The sequence below is a fragment of the Nymphaea colorata genome, unplaced genomic scaffold (genome assembly GCF_008831285.2).
Source record: "Nymphaea colorata isolate Beijing-Zhang1983 unplaced genomic scaffold, ASM883128v2 scaffold0308, whole genome shotgun sequence".
NCBI lineage: Eukaryota > Viridiplantae > Streptophyta > Magnoliopsida > Nymphaeales > Nymphaeaceae > Nymphaea > Nymphaea colorata.
Genome location: NW_022204814.1, coordinates 9,529 through 31,280, shown reverse-complemented (window position 1 = coordinate 31,280; position 21,752 = coordinate 9,529). Strand labels below are relative to the sequence as shown.

At 38.7% G+C, this 21,752-nt stretch overlaps 1 protein-coding gene across 5 annotated transcripts; it reads right to left on the bottom strand.

Annotated features, from left to right (window-relative positions):
- Positions 1 to 1,951: 1,951 nt before the first annotated feature.
- Positions 1,952 to 21,025, bottom strand: LOC116244778 (inositol-tetrakisphosphate 1-kinase 2). 5 transcript variants are annotated; one of them, XM_050075446.1, is made up of 14 exons: positions 20,889 to 21,025; positions 20,587 to 20,708; positions 20,030 to 20,144; positions 15,950 to 18,624; positions 15,359 to 15,481; positions 15,171 to 15,280; positions 11,105 to 11,202; positions 10,908 to 11,022; positions 5,216 to 5,335; positions 4,948 to 5,115; positions 4,792 to 4,847; positions 4,622 to 4,706; positions 3,439 to 3,510; positions 1,952 to 2,343 (listed from the first exon to the last, which is right to left on the bottom strand). In XM_050075446.1, the coding sequence occupies exons 8-13, from the start codon at positions 10,924 to 10,926 to the stop codon at positions 3,461 to 3,463; spliced, it is 498 nt and encodes a 165-aa protein (XP_049931403.1). In that variant the 5' UTR covers positions 10,927 to 11,022; positions 11,105 to 11,202; positions 15,171 to 15,280; positions 15,359 to 15,481; positions 15,950 to 18,624; positions 20,030 to 20,144; positions 20,587 to 20,708; positions 20,889 to 21,025; the 3' UTR covers positions 1,952 to 2,343; positions 3,439 to 3,460. The 5 variants fall into 5 exon arrangements, with proteins under 5 accessions (XP_049931403.1, XP_049931399.1, XP_049931400.1 ...); XM_050075442.1 differs by lacking the exon at positions 1,952 to 2,343 and adding an exon at positions 2,369 to 2,643; XM_050075443.1 differs by lacking the exon at positions 1,952 to 2,343 and adding an exon at positions 2,369 to 2,643 and having other exon boundaries at positions 15,171 to 15,297; positions 15,380 to 15,481.
- Positions 21,026 to 21,752: the final 727 nt, after the last annotated feature.

Below are 21,752 nucleotides of genomic sequence, written 5' to 3'. Positions count from 1 at the left end.
TCGTTGCTGCGATTCATCATTCAACGATGTCTTAACGTGTTGTTAATTTTTTTTTTTAAGTTTCACTGTCCTTTTGTCATTTGATTTTGCATTATAAAGATTGGCCACATGAGTAGAAAATTGCATGTAGCATTAACCTAATTTTGTTCTTATTTTCCTTGTTGTGTTCCTACTGGTGGCTGGAATTTTATCTACTTCTTACAGAGCATGAGAAGCCTTTGGAATGCACACAACTTCCAGGTGAAACAATATTTGTCAGTTGTTGTTACCTAGAATTTTGTGAATGCATCCAACTTCGATTTTGTCTGCTTGGATGTGACTCCTGATTATCATCAAAAGGGCGTGTCACGTACTGGGTCCGTTGCCATCCAGAAGGATGACTTCAGAAGCCTTGAAATTGTTGAACCTATAGTATTGAGCATCCAAATTTGTCAGGCATGTCCAGAAATAGTAAAAGGATTAAACTTTTTGAAGTTGGTGAAAGACCATATGCTTGTAAGAGTATTGAGCAATGGCAGATCGAAAATCCTCCTGTGGATATATCTAAAAGGTCCCGTTATAATAAAAACTTATTTTAATCTCTACTATTTACTTGAAATTGTAAGAAAAGGTCGATCCGTTTAAAAAACAACAAATTTTCAAAACAGGTTTTAGAAAAATGAGTTAAAAAGGTGTAAATCTACCTATTTCTTAAAGTTGCTACTCTTAGAGGGGATTTGAAGTTTAGTGGCTTTTTACGGCTGTATTTAATCACATCTGCCCGATGCAACGGCCATAGTTAGACGGAACTAAAGACGGTGAGAGGACTTCACATTCTCCTCTTTGCAGTACCAAAATATCCCAAATAAATGTGAAAAAAAAAAAGATAAGTCATATTGTAAAGAAATCCCCAAAAGCAAGGGCAAAAGTTGGGTAATGAAAGGTAAAGTGTTCAACGCACCTAAAATCTTTTGTTGATAGGGTTGAATAACATTTCAAAATTTGTACATGAGATTTTAATTTTTTTTGTTTTTGTTCCTCAAATGTGAAGTGGGGCATGGCCCTGCCAACGCCCCCCCTCCCCCAAACCATTTCCCTGCATGCACATGAATTAGGGGGTTGAACCCGCCAAGGTGCTTGACTCCTTGGCAACCATTACAAGCTGAGAACAGCACGAGTGTCCGGCTCAACCTAATTAACAAGTAGTATGACATAGGCATCGTCATCCTATCCTTTGTGAAATGCACTATGCCCTATGTCTTAGTAGGCGTTTCAAGATCATTATGTCTTAGTAGGCGTTCCGAGATCATTATGTCTTGGTAGGCATTTCGAGACCATCAGAACCATCAGAATTTGAAAACCAGATCAGACCCACTGATTTTAGATCCAACCAACCTTTTTCCTAAATAATCATAAATCTGGATCTAAGGTCTATCTTATGATGAATAGATTTTATAAAAGACCTTTTGCTACATCAGTTAAAATATGCCATGCCAGATCCACATCAATGTGCAATAAAATCTGTAGAGCTCGGCTACGTTTTGTTCCTGATGGTAATGAAAAGAGAACTCTCCTTCCAATTTTTTCTTTAGACGGAGTTCTTTTCTATGTTTTTGAAGGCATTTTTGTCATTTCAGCCATAAAAGGATAAAATATATAACTAGTATTGACAGACTTTTGCAAATCTAATTTCTCAAAAAACCTGATTTATGTGCAAAACCTCGTTTGTTCCCTCAATCATTCAAAGGAAAAAACATGACCGTTGGTGCTCCGCACCATTCTTAACAATCCATCCTTGTAAAATAAATTCTACATTTTTTTTGTCGGCTTTCGGTTTCTCCCCACAAATCATTTCGCTTGATAGACAAATTAATGTATCCCCTAGCTAACCCTTGCCAACAAATTCACTCGTCCAATATGACAAAAACACTAAATAGCAGCTTCTCATATAATTTGACATTAAGATGGTAACCATCTGCCTAGTGATAGACATCACCTGTAAGATCACCACCTGCAAGTGCAGGGGCAATACCTCATATTCTTCAATCTTTGTCAAAAGGACTGTCTGACTCAACGTATGGCATCGCAGTCCTCTTCTAGTATATTTAACTACTAAAGAAAAACAGAAAAAGCAAAAGTTCACTCCTAGATTGGAAAAGAAGATCTCACAACTACACCATGAAGAATCTACAGACCACAAACCTGCCTTTTCTGCAATTTTAGATATGATTTTTTGTCAGAAAAATCTGCCTGTGAAATACAACACACTAGTTCTAGTGGCACCGAGAGGGTGTTCATCCTTTTCCCAAGTCTACCATTGAGTGCATGAAGAAAGCCTTGTCATGTTCTAGGCATCCGTTGCATCTGAAATATGAATAACCAAGCAATCTAGAAAGGAGAGAAAATAGCCATACAAGCATCAAGAATAAAACTGTCAAACCAGCATATGTTTGTTGAGCGAGAGTTAAAATTAAAAATATTCAAAGCAAAGCTCAGTCTATCAATAAGAGTGTGTTTCTTTTGCTGTAGATCTAGGAGCACCATGGATCTAAATGAACAACGGTGAGATTCACATCACCACCAAAGCGGTAGAGCTCCGTAGTAGTCTTTAGTAGTCTTTGCCCTTTGGGGTGGTGAGGTATTCTCTCAAAGGTGAAGGTCAGCCTAAAAAAAAATCAAAAACAAGAAAGAAAAAAGAAAGAAAAAGGCAAAAAGCTCAATGCAAAAGAAAAAAAGCAAGAAAAACAAAAAAAGGTGCCTGCCAAGAGATGAATGGCATTTAGGCTGAACTTAGAGGAATTGAATGCAATGACCTTTCGTGGATGTGCAATCCTTGGGTCAATATCTACTCTACTCCTCTTTTCGATTTTCTAAGGATTTTCTAAGACGTGGAGAATGGTTCCTTTATATTCATATTTTGTCATCCCTTCTAGAGATTCAACAATATTGATGCGAAATGCATCCTAATGCTTGTACGGTACTGAGGATAAATGAAGGACATATCATTTGCACAACATGAGCACTCTAGCTTAAATGAAAGACATATCATTTGCACAACATGAGCGCTCTAGCTTATGATTTAAACTGATGATTTATGAGCTATTTTGTATGCCTTCTAACCTTGGTTTTTGCATGTGCTTGTAGGTCGAATCAATATCAGGAATGCTGGTAATGCGTTGGGTAAACTCCCAGATGGGAAGGATTTTAGGGTGGGTTGAAAGAACAATTCAGCAGGAGCTGAGTTGCAGTGTACTAACTCTTTATTGAATCTCATCAATGCGACACTTTACTGCTTTTTTGAGATCTTTAGTCAACCCAAAGCCGAATGTCTCTAGTATTTCAACAATGCACCTTTCTTATTTGTAGGCATTGTAAATTGGAATATCCATCACATAGCACACATGTATACATGCACATGTGTGCATGCACATACACACACAAGGGTAACTGTGCATATACCTCCTCTATGATCTGATATACTTCAACAATTGAACTCCCATGGTGCTGTTGAGGTGATAAAGGTTCCCATTTCTGAAAGTATTGCAGCACACATTAACCACAAGAAGCGAAAATGGAGAAAGAGAAGAAGAGAAAGCAAATGAATATTGGCAGAAAATAGACACTGCACTTGGCTAAATCCCCAAGAATGAGGAGCAGCCACCTGTCAATTGTCAACCTTGGCTGGATGGTAAGGATCGGAGCAGCAGCATCTAGATTGCTTTTTGACCCTCATCGATCCAGCAAGGGTCGAGCCCTCGCCCTTTCTTGATAAGGGTTGGATTGTCGGTGTAACTTTGTAACCCATAATGGAAGGTGTTACTATGTTTGGCAAGCTATAGCCCATGGTATGGCATGAAACCTACAACTTATGGGTAGTAGTCCTGAGATGTATACTAATTCTGTTTTGATGTAATTATATATCTATTTTGCCGAACTACTCTCCACCTATGATTGGATATTTCCATACCCAAAGCCTTTTGACCCTTTCCCTTCTACCTCTACAAGTAGCTCTTGATTGACTGGTGGCTTTTTGACCCCTTCAGTTTTGCGACAGACGGGCATTAGCGATCTAAGCATTGAGTCGAGTCTGGTGTTTTGGTGGTTATTGTCAATTGAGTCGATGTAGTCTTTTGTTTGGGCTCTACTTGGTTCTTTGGGATGTTGTCCTTCTTTGTTTTGGGTCTGCTTTGTTTGGTCATTACTCAGGATTTGATTTACTTTTTAAAGACTCGCTGTTCATCTCTATCATATCTAGGAAAAACAAAAAAAAGATTGGTGTCAAAACTTGGGTTGTGACATGGACAGCTGTAATGAAAGTTGGCCAAAGCCATCATTATGGCCATCTCTGGAACTAATGACTTCATGTGGCTCAATGTACTGTTGAGTAACTAATACTACATAGTACATATTCCCTTCAATGTTCAGATGTACTTGCTTATATAAACAGAAAAGGGGATACTTATATAAACAGAAAAGGGGATACAGGTATAGGAGCAAAAGGCAACTTGGGAAGCCCAACACAGGCCTATGGAACATACAGGTGATGACCTTATGGAAAGGAAAATAAGCATATTGACTAAATTATTGAGTCATGTCAAAGGCAGATTTTGCACATCACATTAACCTTGGTAGTGAGACATACCAGGGAAGTAGTTAATGTCAATGACGTAAAAGTTGTCTCCAGAACCATGCTCTCGCATTATGTCAATATTGAACAGTAGGAGACCCTGTTTCAAAGGTAAGTTGTCACCATACCAGGAGTAGTTTACTTGAGTACAGGTTTCAACTAATAATAGCACATATAACACTTACCAACCTCTGGCGGAGTTCTCCTGCAAGTTTCTCAATCAGTGGAAATGGAGGAAGGTCTACAGTTGAGAAATGGAATCTAAATTATGCACATGTTTCTCAAGAAGGGCAGGACAAAAAGGAAATAATTGATTCTAAGAACAGATGCAATGCTCTAACCTAAAACGTGTGGATCCAAATAAGCACCAACAGTTGAAGCTGCAGTAAAAGAAACCCTTGGAAGCGGAACAAGTCCAACATTATTTGACTGTTCGACATCTGGCAAAGAAAAGCGTCTCACAACCTTAAAGGTCTCCCCAACAACATAGACTTTAAAAAGTACACCACCTTCATCCACATTCAACAGCAAATCCAAATGTGATTCTCATAGTAAATGTCAACAATAATTGCTACCTTCAGAAAAAGTAAGATGCAAAGTTGGTCTCACCATGGTTCACAAACTCCTGCAGAACCAATGGTGGTTCAAGCTTTGACAGTGAAATATGATCATAAGCAAGAAACAGTTCATGGGATTTGGCAGTTCCATCCAAAACTAATGGCTTCACAACTGCAACAATTACACAAACTGTTATAATTCCTCTCCATCAGTGGTCAAGCAACATGATGAAAAGAGATCTAAAATTTCCATCTAATTCACATAATGAATCCTGTTGTTGAACGTGGAAGAGAGAGAGAGAGAGAGAGAGAGAGAGAGAGACGTGAAAGTATGTTGTCATTATCGTGCCCTAGTCTCTACTTAAAGAGAGATTAGGGCACGGCTGTGGCTGTCACAAAAGTAAGACATAAAAAGTTGTAAAATGACAAAAGGGAACTCTAACTTTTAAATAATCAAATAACTACCACACTTAAAAATAAACTTTCTTATTTCAACACTCCCCCTCAAGCTGGAGCATAGATATCAACCATGCTCAGCTTGTCGTAACATCTAGAGAAATCACCAATCGGAAGAGCCTTCGTAAACAAATCTGCCGCCTGATCTTCAGAAGCTACATGAACCGTAGACACCACACCTTCTTTTATAAGATCCCGAACATAATGACAATCCACCTCAATGTGCTTAGTTCTTTCATGAAATACTGGATTGTTTGCAATATACGTGGCAGCCTTGTTATCACAATACATTTTCATAGGAAGAGGAACATGAATACCCATATTTGTTAGCATAGATTTAACCCATGTCATCTCAGTCGCCGTTTGAGCCATTGCTCTATATTCAAACTCTGCACTTGATCTAGCGACTACATTTTGTTTCTTGCTTCTCCATGATATGAGATTACCCCCAACAAAGATACAGAAGCCAGTTGTGGATTTTCTATCATCAACAGACCCTGCATAGTCAGCATCACTGTAAGCAGCAACTTCTAGAGATTCACCTTTCTTAAAGAAGAGGCCTCTGCCTGGGGATGACTTTAGGTATTTCAACACCATCAACGCAGCATCCCAATGGACTTTTCTAGGCTTTTCCATGAACTGGCTTAATTTTTCAACAACAAAACTAATGTCTGGTCTTGTTACAGTAACATAAAGCAGTTTTCCAATGAGAGACCTGTAAGATCGGGAATCTACTAGTTCTGATTGATCATCATGAAGATGAGTACGAGGATTCATAGGGAGAGTAGCCGGCTTAGTCCCTAGCATCCCTGTATCCTGCAGTAGGTCAAGAACATACTTCCTTTGAGACAATACTACACCTTCTTTGTTCTGCACAACTTCAATCCCATCTGCACAACTTCAATCCCAAGAAAATATCTCAGGTGACCAAGATCCTTCGTGACAAACTGCTTTTGAAGGAAAGCCTTTGTAGCAGCGATTTCTTGATCACAATCACCTGTCAAGATAATGTCATCAACATATACTATCATGACAACTATACCTTTGGAGGTCTTCTTGATGAATAGAGAATGATCCAAAGGAGATCGTTCAAATCCACATTGTGAAACCACCTCGGATAATTTGTAGAACCATGCCCTGGGACTTTGTTTAAGTCCATAGATAGCCTTCTTCAGCCGACACACTTTGTCCAACTTATAATTAATCAGTCAGGCAAGGACTCATCAACAACACAAAACCCAACAATATCACACGCAGTCGCAGCACTAGTAGATTCCAGCACTGGTATATGCAGCAGGAAGAGAATATATCGAACGCAGATGATAAGGAGTTTTCTGCGATAAAAAAAAAATACCCTTTATAACATCTAGGGCAGATCTAGCTCCTTGTTCATTAAAAAATCAGAGCCTTGCAACAAACACTCTTCAGAGAAGCAACATATTTTCGCAAAGGACAGCCGCAAGCTTCAGCAGTAAGAAACTCAGTTCCTCAATTTGATTAAAAGGAAACTGGATCCTGCAGAACCTGGCTCTGATATTAGGAAACTTCAATTTCTGGAACTCTCTCAATAAGAGCACAATAACGAAAGATCCTCCAGCAAGAAGTCAAACAGGGCACCAAGGCACTTCAACGGCGTACAACACCCAAATTTCTTCAGTAACGGGACAAAACTGTGCACAAGGCACAAATCCAAGCTGATAACAAAGCAATGAGCAACTTAAGAAATGGCACCAAGGCCCCAAACTCTGCTGTCAACAGCAGCAACAAACTTACGAAACAGGCACTAACGCCTAACCAGTAAACAGGCACAATGGCCCCAAACTCTGCTGTCAATAGCAGTAACAAACTTACGAAACAGGCACTAAGGCCTAACCAATGAACAGGCACAAAGGCCCCAAACTCTGCTGTAAACAGCAGCAACAAACTTACAATCTAGGGCAGATCCACGGCTGACATTTGATGACACTAGGGCAGATCCACGGCTGATAGAAAACCTTCTCCACGAAGGCTTCAACCACGACATGCCTTCAACTTCATAATTATATAACAGAAATAACTAGAGGTAGAGAACATCAAACCCTAGTCTCCACAATGTAGCTTCTGAAGAATACAGATCAGTCATCAACGGCTGCCTTTGACTGCAACCATCACCCACAAAAATGAAACATGTGTCTTCATATCTCCAACGATCTACCTTGCAACGACCAGATCTAGGGCATCTAATCACCACTGATCATGTCTTGGCAGTGATTAGATCCCTGGTCTCCCATATGATACAGCCCCTTAGGGCAAACTGTTACCCGCGGCAGATCTGGACAGAATACTAGAGATGAAGAGGAAGAAGAGAGAAGGAAGGCAGGAGAGGGGAAGACGACCAGCAGCTGGAGTCAGACAGGTCCAGGGAGACGAGGCTCTGATACCATGTTGAACGTGGAAGAGAGAGAGAGAGAGAGAGAGAGACGTGAAAGTATGTTGTCATTATCGTGCCCTAGTCTCTACTTAAAGAGAGATTAGGGCACGGCTGTGGCTGTCACAAAAGTAAGACATAAAAAGTTGTAAAATGACAAAAGGGAACTCTAACTTTTAAATAATCAAATAACTACCACACTTAAAAATAAACTTTCTTATTTCAACAAATCCCATAGGCTCTAAACCATGTAGAAGTGAGATTACACCAGCATCAAGCTCTCTTGGGAACCATGTATTGTAAGTATCTCGAGATATCCAGCACATGTAAAATAGGTACATCAAACTTCTTGAAAAAATTTAGCATTTGCAGCATAAAAATCATATGTATTAATCAATTTATCATGCTTGCCTATGTGATCATGGTGCAAACACAAACAATTTACCCGTAGCAGCTTTCTTTTAGAAAGAACCACATCACCAATATTACTACATTATCCCATGCATAAGCACCAAAACCTATTCGACAGTCACCAGTGCTGACCATGCATCATATAAAGAGTTACATCCTCTAATTACAGAAGGTGTATGAGTTGGAGCCCATGTTCCAGTACTTCACTTTAGAGCTAAGTTCACACGTTTGACAAAATCAGGAGCAAACCCAGCTCGACATGACAACAAAAAACTCAAGTTTGTTATCTGATACTTCTGCCCCTTTTGTTTACATCTTCAATATTCAAATTTCTCAAAACAAAAGGAATCAATATATTTGTTATCTAGATTTAGAAAGATTCATGTATATGCCAGCAGAAGCAGAAGATAGACTGGGGAATCAGAGTCTTTAACCAATGGTGTAAAAGGCGATAACATGAGCCGAGGTGTTGAGCCTCCAGTGAGGCAAGGCATTAATTGAAGCATAAGCTTCATGCACAAATTTGTGAATTATATAATATTTATAAAAATAATGATAAAATTGAAAAAATTAACTACAATACTAAGCATACCAATAAAGAACAATACAAAACGTGTGCAAACCACAACAATTTGTAAATCCAAACATCTGTCCTAAACACTTAAAAATTAAAATGTTCTAACTTCTAACGATAATAATATCAACCAAGAGAACAAGTATTGCTGAACAATAATATAAGCATATTGAAACATGCATATGTACAAAAAGCTCAGTGAAGTTGCAAGCAACTGAAGATCTGAACACATTCAGGCATGGGCGGATTCACCATTCTGTAGATTTCAAACTATGCTGCTCAAAGTGTAGAATAATTGAGACTGAAGGTGCATGTTCCATGTTCTAATTTTCCAAATTTCACCTGTGAGCAAAAGTTTGTCTTCCTTGAGTTGAATAACAAATTCTTAAAGAAAGCTTGCAGCTTCATTTCTCTTGTCCTCACAAAATTTGACAGTTTTAATTTTAGAATTCCACCAACCTTTTTTTTTTTTTAACAAAAAGCATGCTCAAGTATTGGTAACATAACAAATGCTTAAGTTTGAATTTCTTTCATGTAACCGCCTGTTTCCTATGTAATTTAGGCAGTTAAATGAAAGAAAGAAATAAGAACTTGAGCATTTTTTTGTTATTCCATCATAACTTGATTTTATCCAGCATAGTATCATGAAAATATGATTGTAATCAGACATCTCGTAATTTTATCATGAGTTAAAAATAAACGATGATAAAGAACTCAAGTTCAGGAAAGGAGCAGTTTCACTTCTGTTTTGTTTCATCCTGATAGGAATTACTATTCTAATCTTCTCAAAGGGCAGACTTAACCATATAAAATGCAGTCCTTCGGCATTAAGTGCTTGTATGCAGAATTAGCCTTTCTCTCTCTCTCTCTCTCCACACTATGTAAATAATATTTTGGAAGTTACTACAAATTGTTTTATCTTCATACAAGAGTGACCTATGCAATTCACGTTAGATTCTTAGGATATGTTCCCCTAGTTTCATAATTACTGTTCTTCTGTAAATATGGGCTTATTATTATCTTTTTATTTGATGTAGTCATCTGTGTTCCTCTCTAGTGTGAACACAAGGGTCACAGCCAGCCATCCTACAATTTGTACTGCTGACGAAGGGCAGATTGAGGTCATTACTAAACATTAACCTTATGTTGTTATGCAGATGCATCCAAGCTTGTCGGTGGCGACATATCTGAAAAACTTGCAGCTTAAAGGACAAATTGCAATACTGAGAAGCATGAGGAAAGATAGTTTATGGGTCAAATTCTTTATGGGCCATGGCCACCGTGAGAGCGAGAGAGGGTTGCCATGGCCAGCACCAGCCATGGCCACACAGAGAGAGGAGGGCGGCTGGGAGGTATGAATCCGGTGGTGGCTCCACTAGCAGCAGCTTCAGCCTCCACTCCAAATTTGCCGGTGAAGGGGGATTAGGGATTGATTGAAAAGGATTAGGGTGGCTTTGTGTATTCACTATTCAACATGAATGGTGAATAATGGACACCATCGGGTGGGGCCTTCCCCTGCCCGACCAGTTTTGCATTTTTTAAAATAAAAAAATTATATCAGTGCTCCGTCCCTGAGGCATGTGCCTCATAACTGTGCCTCAAGGTTTTTTGGAAAAAATGCCTCTAGTCACAATTTTTTTGCATGAGGTGTGTGCCTTACAACATTGTCTTTAACTGCAGCATACCCAGCAAAGGAGGTCTTTGAACCAAGTCATCATCAGCTAGTTCAGGACAAGAAAGTGGCATGCAAACATGATGAAAAAAGTAAAACAAACGATTAAGCATGAATCTGGTTTTGCCACTTAACCCAGATGAAAAAGTAAAAGGAAACCAGTTGATCCCATAAAATAAATTTTGTCACAGAAAAAATGGGCATCAAAGAAATGGCTTACATACATGATGAAAAATGTAACATAAGCACTCAGGCAAGAATCTGATGTTTGCAGCTTCCCCCCAGATCAAGAAGTACAAGGAAATCAGTGTTATCTTCTTCTCCTTGCTGAGATCCAGACTACAAAACAGGACAAAGATTTATCATTTACTCATGAAACGGTGCTTTATGCAATAACATAGAACAGCTCAAACTTGCATACTTGTTCCATGCAGGATGAATACCCAAATAGTTACACCAACTCATGTAGTTTTGAAGTGACTTTGTGAAGACCTTGTCAACAGCAGCCTCATCCAATTTCTGCACAAAGGGAGAAAATAACACTCTATGAAAACCACTTATGTGCTCCCAGAAGTATGCAAAAAGCACATGTTGTGTCCTTGCAGAGTAGTGTAACTGAAAGTCGAAAAACTAGTAATTATAAATCAACACCAAGTAAAAACTTCCACAAACTGAAATCTAACAAAAGAATTCATTGACCACAAAAAAAAAATACTTTGATCAGATATTAATTGCCATGGCAGGCACACAAATATTTAGATGTTTCTAACACATTAACAAAAAGAGGCAAAAAGATACAACAAAGAGGGTGCACCTTTAAAAGAGCAAGAACCTGTAGTTGAAGACAAGATAATGCAAGAAAGAAACCACAAGCAAGCTGAGCATTTTAATTGCTATAAGAACATGCAGCTGAATGTCTTAAACAAGACTTCCGCTAGAAATGAAAGCAAAGGCACACAAGATATGCATCAGTCAAACACTTATCAAGTGTGCTCATGGTAAAGGCACCTAAGAACTATGTCACAAGGATTCGGCTATCAGGCCGCCACACCCGCATTGAAGTGGGTGCGGGTGAGTCGATGGGTGCAGCCCGACATGGCACTGGACACAGTTAACGCGTATCCAGTGCAGTCTGCCGCACCTGTTGTAAAAGATGGCATGTCTGAAGACACACCCGACTCGGGTCAACAACAAGCCGAGTGCGGTCAGGACATGCGGAGGACAAATATGTCCTCTTTTAACGATTTTTTTTTAAACTTGAAAATCATAAACCCTTGTCGACCAAGGGTTTTATTCTCTCGTATTAGGGCTTCATTGAAGCCCTTCAGCTGCCCGACGGCCGACGAAGGCTACTGGTCCTGGGCTTCGTGAGAATCGCGTTTCCAATGGCCAACATCCTCAAACTCGCCGGCGAACACTAGCTCACGGGCGCTCATTCCTCTTTGGTCGATTTTTTGATGCCTACCTTACTGGTCCAATCCCTCTATGCCACAGGGCTTCCTTGGTTCAGGTAGGTGCCAACTCCCTCATCAACTGATGCCCTTCACACTCTATTTCTACCGGATTTCACGCCGACACCCAACCTACTGGTTAGACGCCGACACCCAACCTACTGGTTAGAGGACCGGTTTCCCATCCCCCCACGGCCACACCGCAGCTAGACATTTCCAACATTCAATTGAAAATCCCCATGCTGATTTACCCATTTCCCCAATTACTGCCGATTCCCTTTTTTGAACATTCCAGCGACTCAACTGATTTCCAACGATTTTTTTGTTTTTCCAGTGTCACCAACTCATCCTATGCTATTCTATATTTTTTTTCTATCTTTCTATTTGTAGCATTTTTTATTTTTGTTCATAAGCATGTTTCCAACAGATTTTCCTTTTGTTGTGCCTTGCAGATTTTTTATTTTTGTTTCTATCTTTCTATTCTTTAATCCTGTTATTCCTTCTGATGATTTTGCTGATGATATTGATTTTAGTGAATGATACTGATTTTAGTGAAAGGACTGAATGATTAGAATGATGAATAGATTAAGACAAGAATGATGATTTTTTTTTTTGTAATTGTTGAATCAGTTGATGGAACAATCCTTAAAACTCTAATGATCTAATCAGTGTTGATTTGTAGTGGTTATTTGTTAATTTTTACTTAAATTTTTCTGAGATACATATATATATATATATATATATATATATATATATATAAATAAAATAATGTCTCGCACTGAAGTTTTTTTGGACCTTGCTGGCACCCGCACCCATGTGACATTGCCTAAGAAGCACCACGGGTAAGTGGTAATATACTAACATCACAAGTCAGCATTCAAAGCAAGTAGCTAAGATCACAATAAAGAGGCATCAGGTGCAAACGGCTGGATCTGGGTCAACAAAGTGTATAACCTTATGTAGCAACTCAACTCTGGTTCAAGCTCATGGATGCAGCATGTGCATTGTGTCGACATGGGTGTTGTGCCCATCTTGTGGCATTTGTGTGGCAATGATAAAAACCTATTTTCTGATACCATTTAAATATTAGGAGACATTTAAGTGGTCGATTATTTCCAATGAAAGTGTGTGTATTTTAGGTAGCATCTAGTTGTTATTTTATTATGTTTATGCAATCCATGTTTGTGATTATGTACGTTACATATCTAAGTTTGGAGCCAACCACTACCGGTTACATTATGCATTTTACAACATTGATTAGAGAATATGGAACTGGTGAAGTACTAAAAAGACCAAGATGACATATCATGTTGATAGGCACAAACTCCAAAACATACTAAACCAAGCTACCTTATAGTTTACACAAAATTTTTCATTTTCAGAAACCATGAAATCATTTATAGAGGTGTGGTTTGCGGAAGGGAAATGTGAAAAGGAGGGAAACCAAAATATATTATAATTAGGAAAAAACAAGAACAGTTTGTTTGTTTATGTGGATATTTTCATTGCTCCCCATCCCTTGTAGCTGAAATGAATCTGTCATTTTAGAAAATTATACACATGTTTCAGCCTCCATCATCTGCAATCCTCGTACATTGGAAAAAATTAAAAATAGCAAGAACAGGCAACCGATCCTGTAGTGTGATAAAATTCTGCAGAACCAAGATTCATAAATATAGCCACCAAACATTATTGTACACAAGGATTTTCACACAAAAGAACTGACAACAAATAACCAAGAATAGAGCAGCTGCTCTTTTTATACACTTGCCAAGCAACTGACAGCCGCCATTTGAAAAGGATTACATACAAATCATAGCTTGAAAACTTAACAAAGAATGACAGTCGATTAAATCTCAATCTTTGTTGCATATATGTTATATGTTTGTCCTATACAGATGCTATCGATCTAATAGATGCATGTTTCCAAAAACAATAGGCATTCCCAAATATGACAAAAAGTGGAAAATGAATGGCAGAAACCAGAACACCCTGATCTCCATTGCTGCTGCGATAGGAAAACCGTGATCTCAATTGCTGCTGCGATAGGAAAAGCAAACTTAAATGAAAAAAAAAGGATAGACAATCCCAAGAGAGAGAGAACTGAGGAGGGACAATTTTAAAAAGCGAGGGAGAGGGACCGGACCGCGTTCTTGCCCTTTTCAAGATCAGAGAGAGAGAAAAAAAAGACTGAGGGAAAAGTTTAAAAAACAAGGGAGCGTGCGGACCGCATCAAGGGTTGCTTAGTTTGGTGATTTCCGTTAAATATTTTTATTAATGGCGTCCAGGCGGCGTCCAAATGTTAGCTTTTTCTACCTTACCAGTTACCACATATCAATATAAGTAGTTAAAAAAAGAAATCAGCATACATGCTTCCCAATCACAGTTTTACTTTTAAATCTAGACCCGAAATTGAAGTCAAATCTGACAGGAATAAGATTCAACTTCGCCTAATTGGATTGCAAATTTATCAGCTCCCAGGTTTAAGTTTGGGTTTGAATACCTGAAGCACATGAAATCAAAGATATAATCTAAATCTCTTTTGCCGTACGAGATCCAGATAAATGGGTCCAGTTCCAGCTTAACATTCAGATCCACAAACGCATTTACCTCGCTGGTTTGAAGGCAAATTATGGTCGAACACAATGTTTGTCTCGCAATTGACGGACATAATTGGTTTACGGTTAGCCTATTTTGTTAACAAAGTCAGAACCTTATTGCAAACAACAATATTCAAGAATTGTGAACAGTCCATGAGACTAATTTAGATCAATGGTAAACTGTCATGTATTCTGAACTTAAAAGCGCAAAGCAGCTTCAGTTTGAGGGTCACAAATTTGTCTATAATGCACATAAAATATTTCTGAATATAACTGAAAACAATAGAAAAATCTAAAAGCTTTGTGGGAAGTACAAATACATGCATCTATTCTTGAGAATGCAGGCAGTCACACTAATAATCATTTTGAAAAATCCTGAAAATTGACAGCAGAGCTAGCATTCTAAGGCATTGGGTTCAAAGAGAGATCTACTAACCGCACCATTGCGTGTAGGTCTGTTCCATCTGATGCTTGATGCTGTATTGCAGATTCTAGATGGCTAGAGTATCAACAAAACGAATTCTCTTCTCATGGTTTAAGTTCATGCTGCAATCACTGGTTGTCTGTCAATATATGCAAAACTTCACTAAATAATGACACAATATGCTTATATAGATGCTTTACCAGCCTAATTAGATGCTTTACCAGCCTGATTATAAAGGCACAGTTAGGGGTGTGGCAGCAATTCCAGGTTGTTGAGATCTGATAGAGAGACCCTGATTATATTCTCGTCATAGCCCACTACACCTGACATAGACAAGATACGCGCGACTGCCAATGAATTTCACTTGTAACATATTAATTATAGAAAATTATTAACATGAATGATTGTATATGACATTAAGCACTTATATGGGTCGGACTGCTGCTGCTAGAAACAATGAGGAAAGACAGGTGACACTGAGGTTCCAGGGTCTTTTCAAATACCTACCACACAATACGCCAAATAATAAAACAATGAAATAATGCACAATACAAAATTATTGAAAAAAGATTAAATCAAATGATTTATCATGCACCCAATGAACTGCCCTTATTTTTTTCCTTTCTTGATATATAGAAACATAGAATTACAAAAGGAATTTTCTTTTTCTTGCTTGCTTTGCAAACAGGAAGAGTGCGTGGGTGTCCAACTATGAACATGCATGTGAGTGAGCAAGCAATCAAGACGAGAGAGAGAGAGAAGGATAAGCATGGGGCGTTATGTTGGGATACCTTAAGTAATGAATATTGTGGTGACCATTCCAGCTGTATCCCTCACATAATCATGGAGAACTTCCAAAACAGCATATGGCTTTTGAGATGTAGCTGCATTGTCTAAATACGCTCTCAGATCCAAAATGAGAAATCAAGCATCCACCAGGTAGACGCCTCTTGGAAATAAAAGACAACCAAAAGACAATTAAGGATCATGTCCAGTCACATGTAAATTAAAATAAAAATAAAGGGACCAGCCAAGTTCGAAAGGAATAAAAAAAAAAAAAGCCCTAGATTGATGACATAAAAATGCATGGATACAGACATGGGTGGAGCCAGTTTAAAAATACGGCTGTAATAAAAATCCTTTTATTACAGAACTATACTACCAAAAAGATTTTAACTGCAGCTAGAATGGAACAAAGAATAAAGAGGAAACAGATGAAATTTATATAACTCACAAAAAACAAAAAAGTGAAGCCAAGGACATACCGCTATGCAACTTCGAAGAACTTTTGAAAAATATCACCTAGTGCTTTTGAAAAGAAAAACATTAAGTTTGGGTTATGCAGTTAAGATGGACTAAACAGGAAATGATGGATAATTCATCACGCTCAGCATGGTTGGACTAGGTTTGAGGGGTTTCATCTATTTCAAGGAAGGACCAGAAATTTGGTAATGAAATGGGCAAAAACTTTTAAGACCAAAGGGGATTGGTTAGTTTTTACTATGCCTAGGAAGTCTAGAAACATACAAGAGACGTCAAGTTTTTACTTTAAATTTCGAAATAGTTAAAAAATGATCAATTCAACTCATAGGCTTGAGTGCTCGTGTTGTGCAAATAATATAACCTTGGTGTACTTTCAGTACCATACAAGCATTAGGTTTTATTTCGCATCAATGTTGTCCAATCTCTAGAGGAAATGTCTTTCAATTTCCAGAATATGAATAAAAAGGAATCATCCTCGACATCCTAGATAATCAAAAAAAGGAGCAGATATTGACCCCAAAATTGTACATCCACGAAAGATTGTCGCATTCAATTCTTGCGAGTTCAGCCTTCATGTATTTCATCTCTTGGCAGACACATTTTGTTTTTTTCTTGTTTTTTCTTCATTTTTTTCTTTTGCATTCGGCTTTTTGCCTTTCAATCTTTTTTTCTTGTGTTTGATTTTTTTTTTTTTTGGGCCGACCTTCACCTTTGAGGGAATACCTCACCACCCCAAAGGCTACTACGAAGCTCCACCGCTTTGGTGGTTATGTATAGCTTTGTCACGTGTCCAACCCGCTTCACCTTACAGGTTTTCAACGAGCCAAAGGTTCGTAAGTCATTATCTTCGCGAAATAGACATAAATCACCTTTATGCCTACCCGGTACTCTCGATTATTGACTCAGAGGAACGACTACACAAGCCCCGAGCCCATCTCTCAACTCTCATTTTGCTACCTGCCAAGATCTTATAGAGCATTTTGGCTTCTCCGTCAAGATATGTTTTTGCTAAATCCTTGCAGACGTTTGATCGCCAGAGTCAATAGCATTTCCTAGTCTTGACTTTCTCAACTTCATAGGATTTTTCTTCAATGCTCAAATCCAGGATTTTTTTCAATTTTCCTCTTCCGTCGATGGACAACAAGAACTTGAAATTTCTACCTTCCACTTGGAAGGTACTAAGAATAAATCAAGGCACATCATCGTGTGAGAAAACACTTCCAAAATGTTTTTATCAAAACTGAAAAGTTTCTCTTTCACAAAAGTTCTTGACATCAAATGGCATATCACCAAGAGAAATGAACTATACTCCCTAAAGAGATGGTTGAATGTAAAACTTGGCTGGTTAAAAGAATGAACTTCACCAAATCTCCCATAAAAGTAGGGTCTTCTATACAAAAGGTTGGTTTAAGGGTGACGGGTTCTAGAAAAGTTGGGTATTCAACCGATTGAAAGTTTCACAAATGGTTTGAGTTAAGTTCTTCTATCAAAAAACACTAAAAGCACAAAAAGAAGGATAAAACATCAGTAAAAAAGGAAGCATCGTAAGCTAAGGTCTCATTTTTATGATACCAAAATCCAATACCCCAAATAACCCCAACCATCACAATGTTGTTGTTGATAACCAATTATTTCCATATGGAACTCAAATCAAATTAGACCTTGACCCACTAAACGGCTTACATGTGAATAACCAAAGCTAACGTTTCTACAATCAACTCAAGTTTTAGCACTGAAAAAGGGATAAAGGAAACATCTCCAAGTCAAACTAATTATGTGCAACTTAAAGTCCTGAACACTAGAAAACCATTTACACATGCCAATGCATGAACAAAAACAAGGGTACTTACACAGATGTTTTTAGTTAATTTTACTATACTCTTCAGTATGCACTCTTCAATGAGAGAAGAAACTACAAGTAGAGCAGCAATTGATGCCAGCATGACATCAAGATCCAAATCAAGGTCAGACATAAGATAAATAAAAGCATGAAACGTATGGCAGAAACATAGAGATGCTAGGGCTTTTTAAACGATATCCAACTTTATTCATAGAAATTTTGGGTTGGACATGCCTGGACTGGACAAACATTTGTGGAGTTAGATGTGCCTCCAAAAGATTCCACGTTGTCATCAGGACCGGGTCCACAAAACTGTGTGACATTGAACTAGTTGGCACTTGAAAATAAAGGATTCCTTGTAGCCTGAGCAATTCAAACAAATGCAATCCAATAAGACATATTGTATGTTAAATGTGAAATTTATCTAAATGAAGAACAAGAAAACTGGTCCCCTAAATTGAAAAGTAAACACACAATAATCAAAAGGTTCTTGCTTAGTGGCCCTACCAAAATGAGGATTTTTATGGAGAAGTTATAAGAATCATGTAGAAAGAAGCATGGACATCATTTATTCAAATTTTACATGCGTAGACAAGCAACAAAAAGCTAAATTTTTTTATAACAGCCCGTCAGCCACTGAGAAAATAATGATTCATAACACCCATGCATAGACAAGAACAAAAAGCTCAATTTTTTTATAACATTCCCTCAGCCACTGATATTGAAATGATTCATAACACGGTATTGAGTGGCATCACTAAATTGAACAAATCATAACTCTCAGCTAAATCACCCCAGACCATAAACTAAGTCGAAGTTAAAACTTTTGTCTAGAGATGTAGACATGAAGTCAATGGAAAAAAGAGAGTTGCATGAGACTGCTAGATAAGCTAAGCTTCTCCCAGTACGTTGAATCTCCTTTCCATGATTCTCAAGAACTGAACAAGTAAATCTATATGTTTGTTTGTGTGTGCTTCTTAGGTGTGTACTTTAGTTGGACAATCGGATCTTGTACTAGGTAAACAGCCAAAATTATCAAGCTCCCCTAACTGCAGTAATTTTTACAGTATATCATTCTAAAGGGCTAGAAAAACACTTGTGTATCTTAAAATGGCTAAATATTGCTGTAATTTTGATCCTCAATAGAAAAGCAATTTACCCATGGAAAACAAAAAAAAGGGCAAAAGAGAACACTACTCAAAGCTATACCACAGACCAACAAACTAAACATTTAGATAAGCAGCATTTACCAATTTTCCCGACCACGAAGAAACAAAAATAACTTTTTAGTTATGTCAGTTACAAATATTGAAGAAGACCAATCTACATTGACTCATGATATCTGTCATGTCAAAAATAATGTTGTGATCATCACTATGCAATACTCATATCAGTAGCATCATTCTACTTCTACCAATGCATTACATGGATTCATAGCCATGCAAAAATGTGCACCATATACATGCCTGAAATATGGGGACTGATTTCTCGTTTTAGCTTTTGATTTTTCAAACAAGATGGAGAACAAGGTTCAAATTCAGTATTTTTGCAAATGACAGACAGTTGTGAGTTTCATTTGGAAAAGCAGTCATGGACGTTCACATGGACACACACATGATACTCTCTCTCTCTCTCTCTCTCTCTCTCTCACACACACACACACACACACATTCACAAAGCAATTTTTTCAGCCTTAGGAACTGCAGGACAATATGGTGTTCTTATTTTATAACAGATACTCGCAGTCGTCCTTCAGTAATGACCATACCTTGAGAATGATTCCTAGTAGCAGAATCGGCAGGGTTCTTCCTCCTGCACTAATTATGACCAGCTAATCTCCTTCTGCAAATCTTCTCAAAATCATCGAATAAACCACATGAAACCTGCATTGCATGCATGAGAAAGGAATAAAATCTCATGAACAGCCAAAGAAACTAGAGGACGAGTGAAAATCATCCAAGCCTCTCCACTCTCTACCAGTCGGTTGGCGGATTTGGGGAACCAGGTTGGAGACAGCCTTCCTGATGCACGATTAGGGATGCTAGGCAAGACAAACCAGTCCCTGATGCACGAGGGGAGATTTGGAGACGCCGGCAGGAGACCCTATTCCCTGATGCCCGACGGTCGATTTTGGGACGTCGGACCAGAGGCCCCAGTCCCAAACGGTTGGTAATATGAAAGAGAGAGAGAGAGAGAGAGTCCAGCGATTGGGGTCATCGGAGACCCCTCGCCATTTGGGGGTGGCAAGAATCCGTATGCCACAAAGAGTCGGAAAGTGATCAAAGAGGGCGCGCGCGCGAGAGAGAGAGAGAGAGATCGAAATACCTGATGGGGAATGGCCGTAAGTCACCGGCGAACAAGAAATCGACAACGGATGGCCGGTAGTGCTGTCGGTACCCATTCTCCACATACACACAAACCGACCGTCGAAATCCTAATCTTCTGTTCTACAAAAAACAAGGATGGGTGTTTTTGTAACAACCAACAACTGTACTAAAATATCCAGCGACCGGGGTTCACCTAAGACCCCTCACCATTTGGGGGTTGCCGGAATCCCCAGGCAGATTGCTAATATGCCAAAAAATGATCGGACAGAAAGAGTGCAACAGAGAGGGAGAGAAAGATACCTGGCCGTGACGGGGGAAGGGTGGAGGAGTCACCCCTCACCACCAATGGAAGGTCGACGGTGGGCGGCGCTGCTACAGAGTACTGTTGGAGCCCGAAGGAAGAAGGGAGAGAACCAGAGAAGCAGCGGACAGGTTATTGGCTTCTTGCCGTCCACTTGCGGAAGATGAAGTCGGGTCTTAACTCCTATTTCTAAGGGGATAGGTGGAGCAAAAAATGCTGGGATAAATTTACACTATAGTTTTTAATTTGTTGTTCACTATTAAAAAGGCTGAGAACCACATCGTGAATCATCTATAGACATCTCAACAAAATCAATCAACATCACAAAGACATGAACATGGCCTCCATAGAGCAACAACCCAGCATAAAAAGAAGGTTTTCCCGACTGCATGCCTCTAGTATTTTGACCTCAGCTGAGCTAGGCTCAAGTGCTCAACTCATGAAACCTTGACCTCGAGCTCAGCCTGAACTTGAGTCAAGCTCAATTCAATAAACTAGTCTATTTTATGCCAACTTCAGCTCGACCCATTGAACTCATTTAAAGAAGATGCTCATTGTCCATTCAGCACAACAAAACCACTTGTTACAGAAAGATCAACATAAAAATTATGTGAAATTAGGGACACAAAAAACCATGCAATTTCGACAGAATTTTAAAAAATGCCACCGTTGAGAATCAACTGGTGCTTTTCGAAAGAAATACCCAAGTCAGGATTATGCAGGTTGAAGACACTCGATGAGATAACGGGCCAGGTTTAATCTTCTATCCCAAATGGTTCGTCCTATTTTGAGACAGAGGAAACGATGGAATTTACACTCAATATGAGCATACTATGTTTGAGGGGTTTCATCTATTCTATTAA

Excerpts from the sequence above, each read along its gene's own strand:
- LOC116244778 (XM_050075446.1), bottom strand. Across the intron at positions 5,116-5,215 it reads GCAGGAGTTTGTGAACCATG|GTGGTGTACTTTTTAAAGTC; the intron begins GTGAGACCAACT and ends ATGTGGATGAAG. Across the intron at positions 4,848-4,947 it reads TTTGGATCCACACGTTTTAG|ACCTTCCTCCATTTCCACTG; the intron begins GTTAGAGCATTG and ends TCTCAACTGTAG.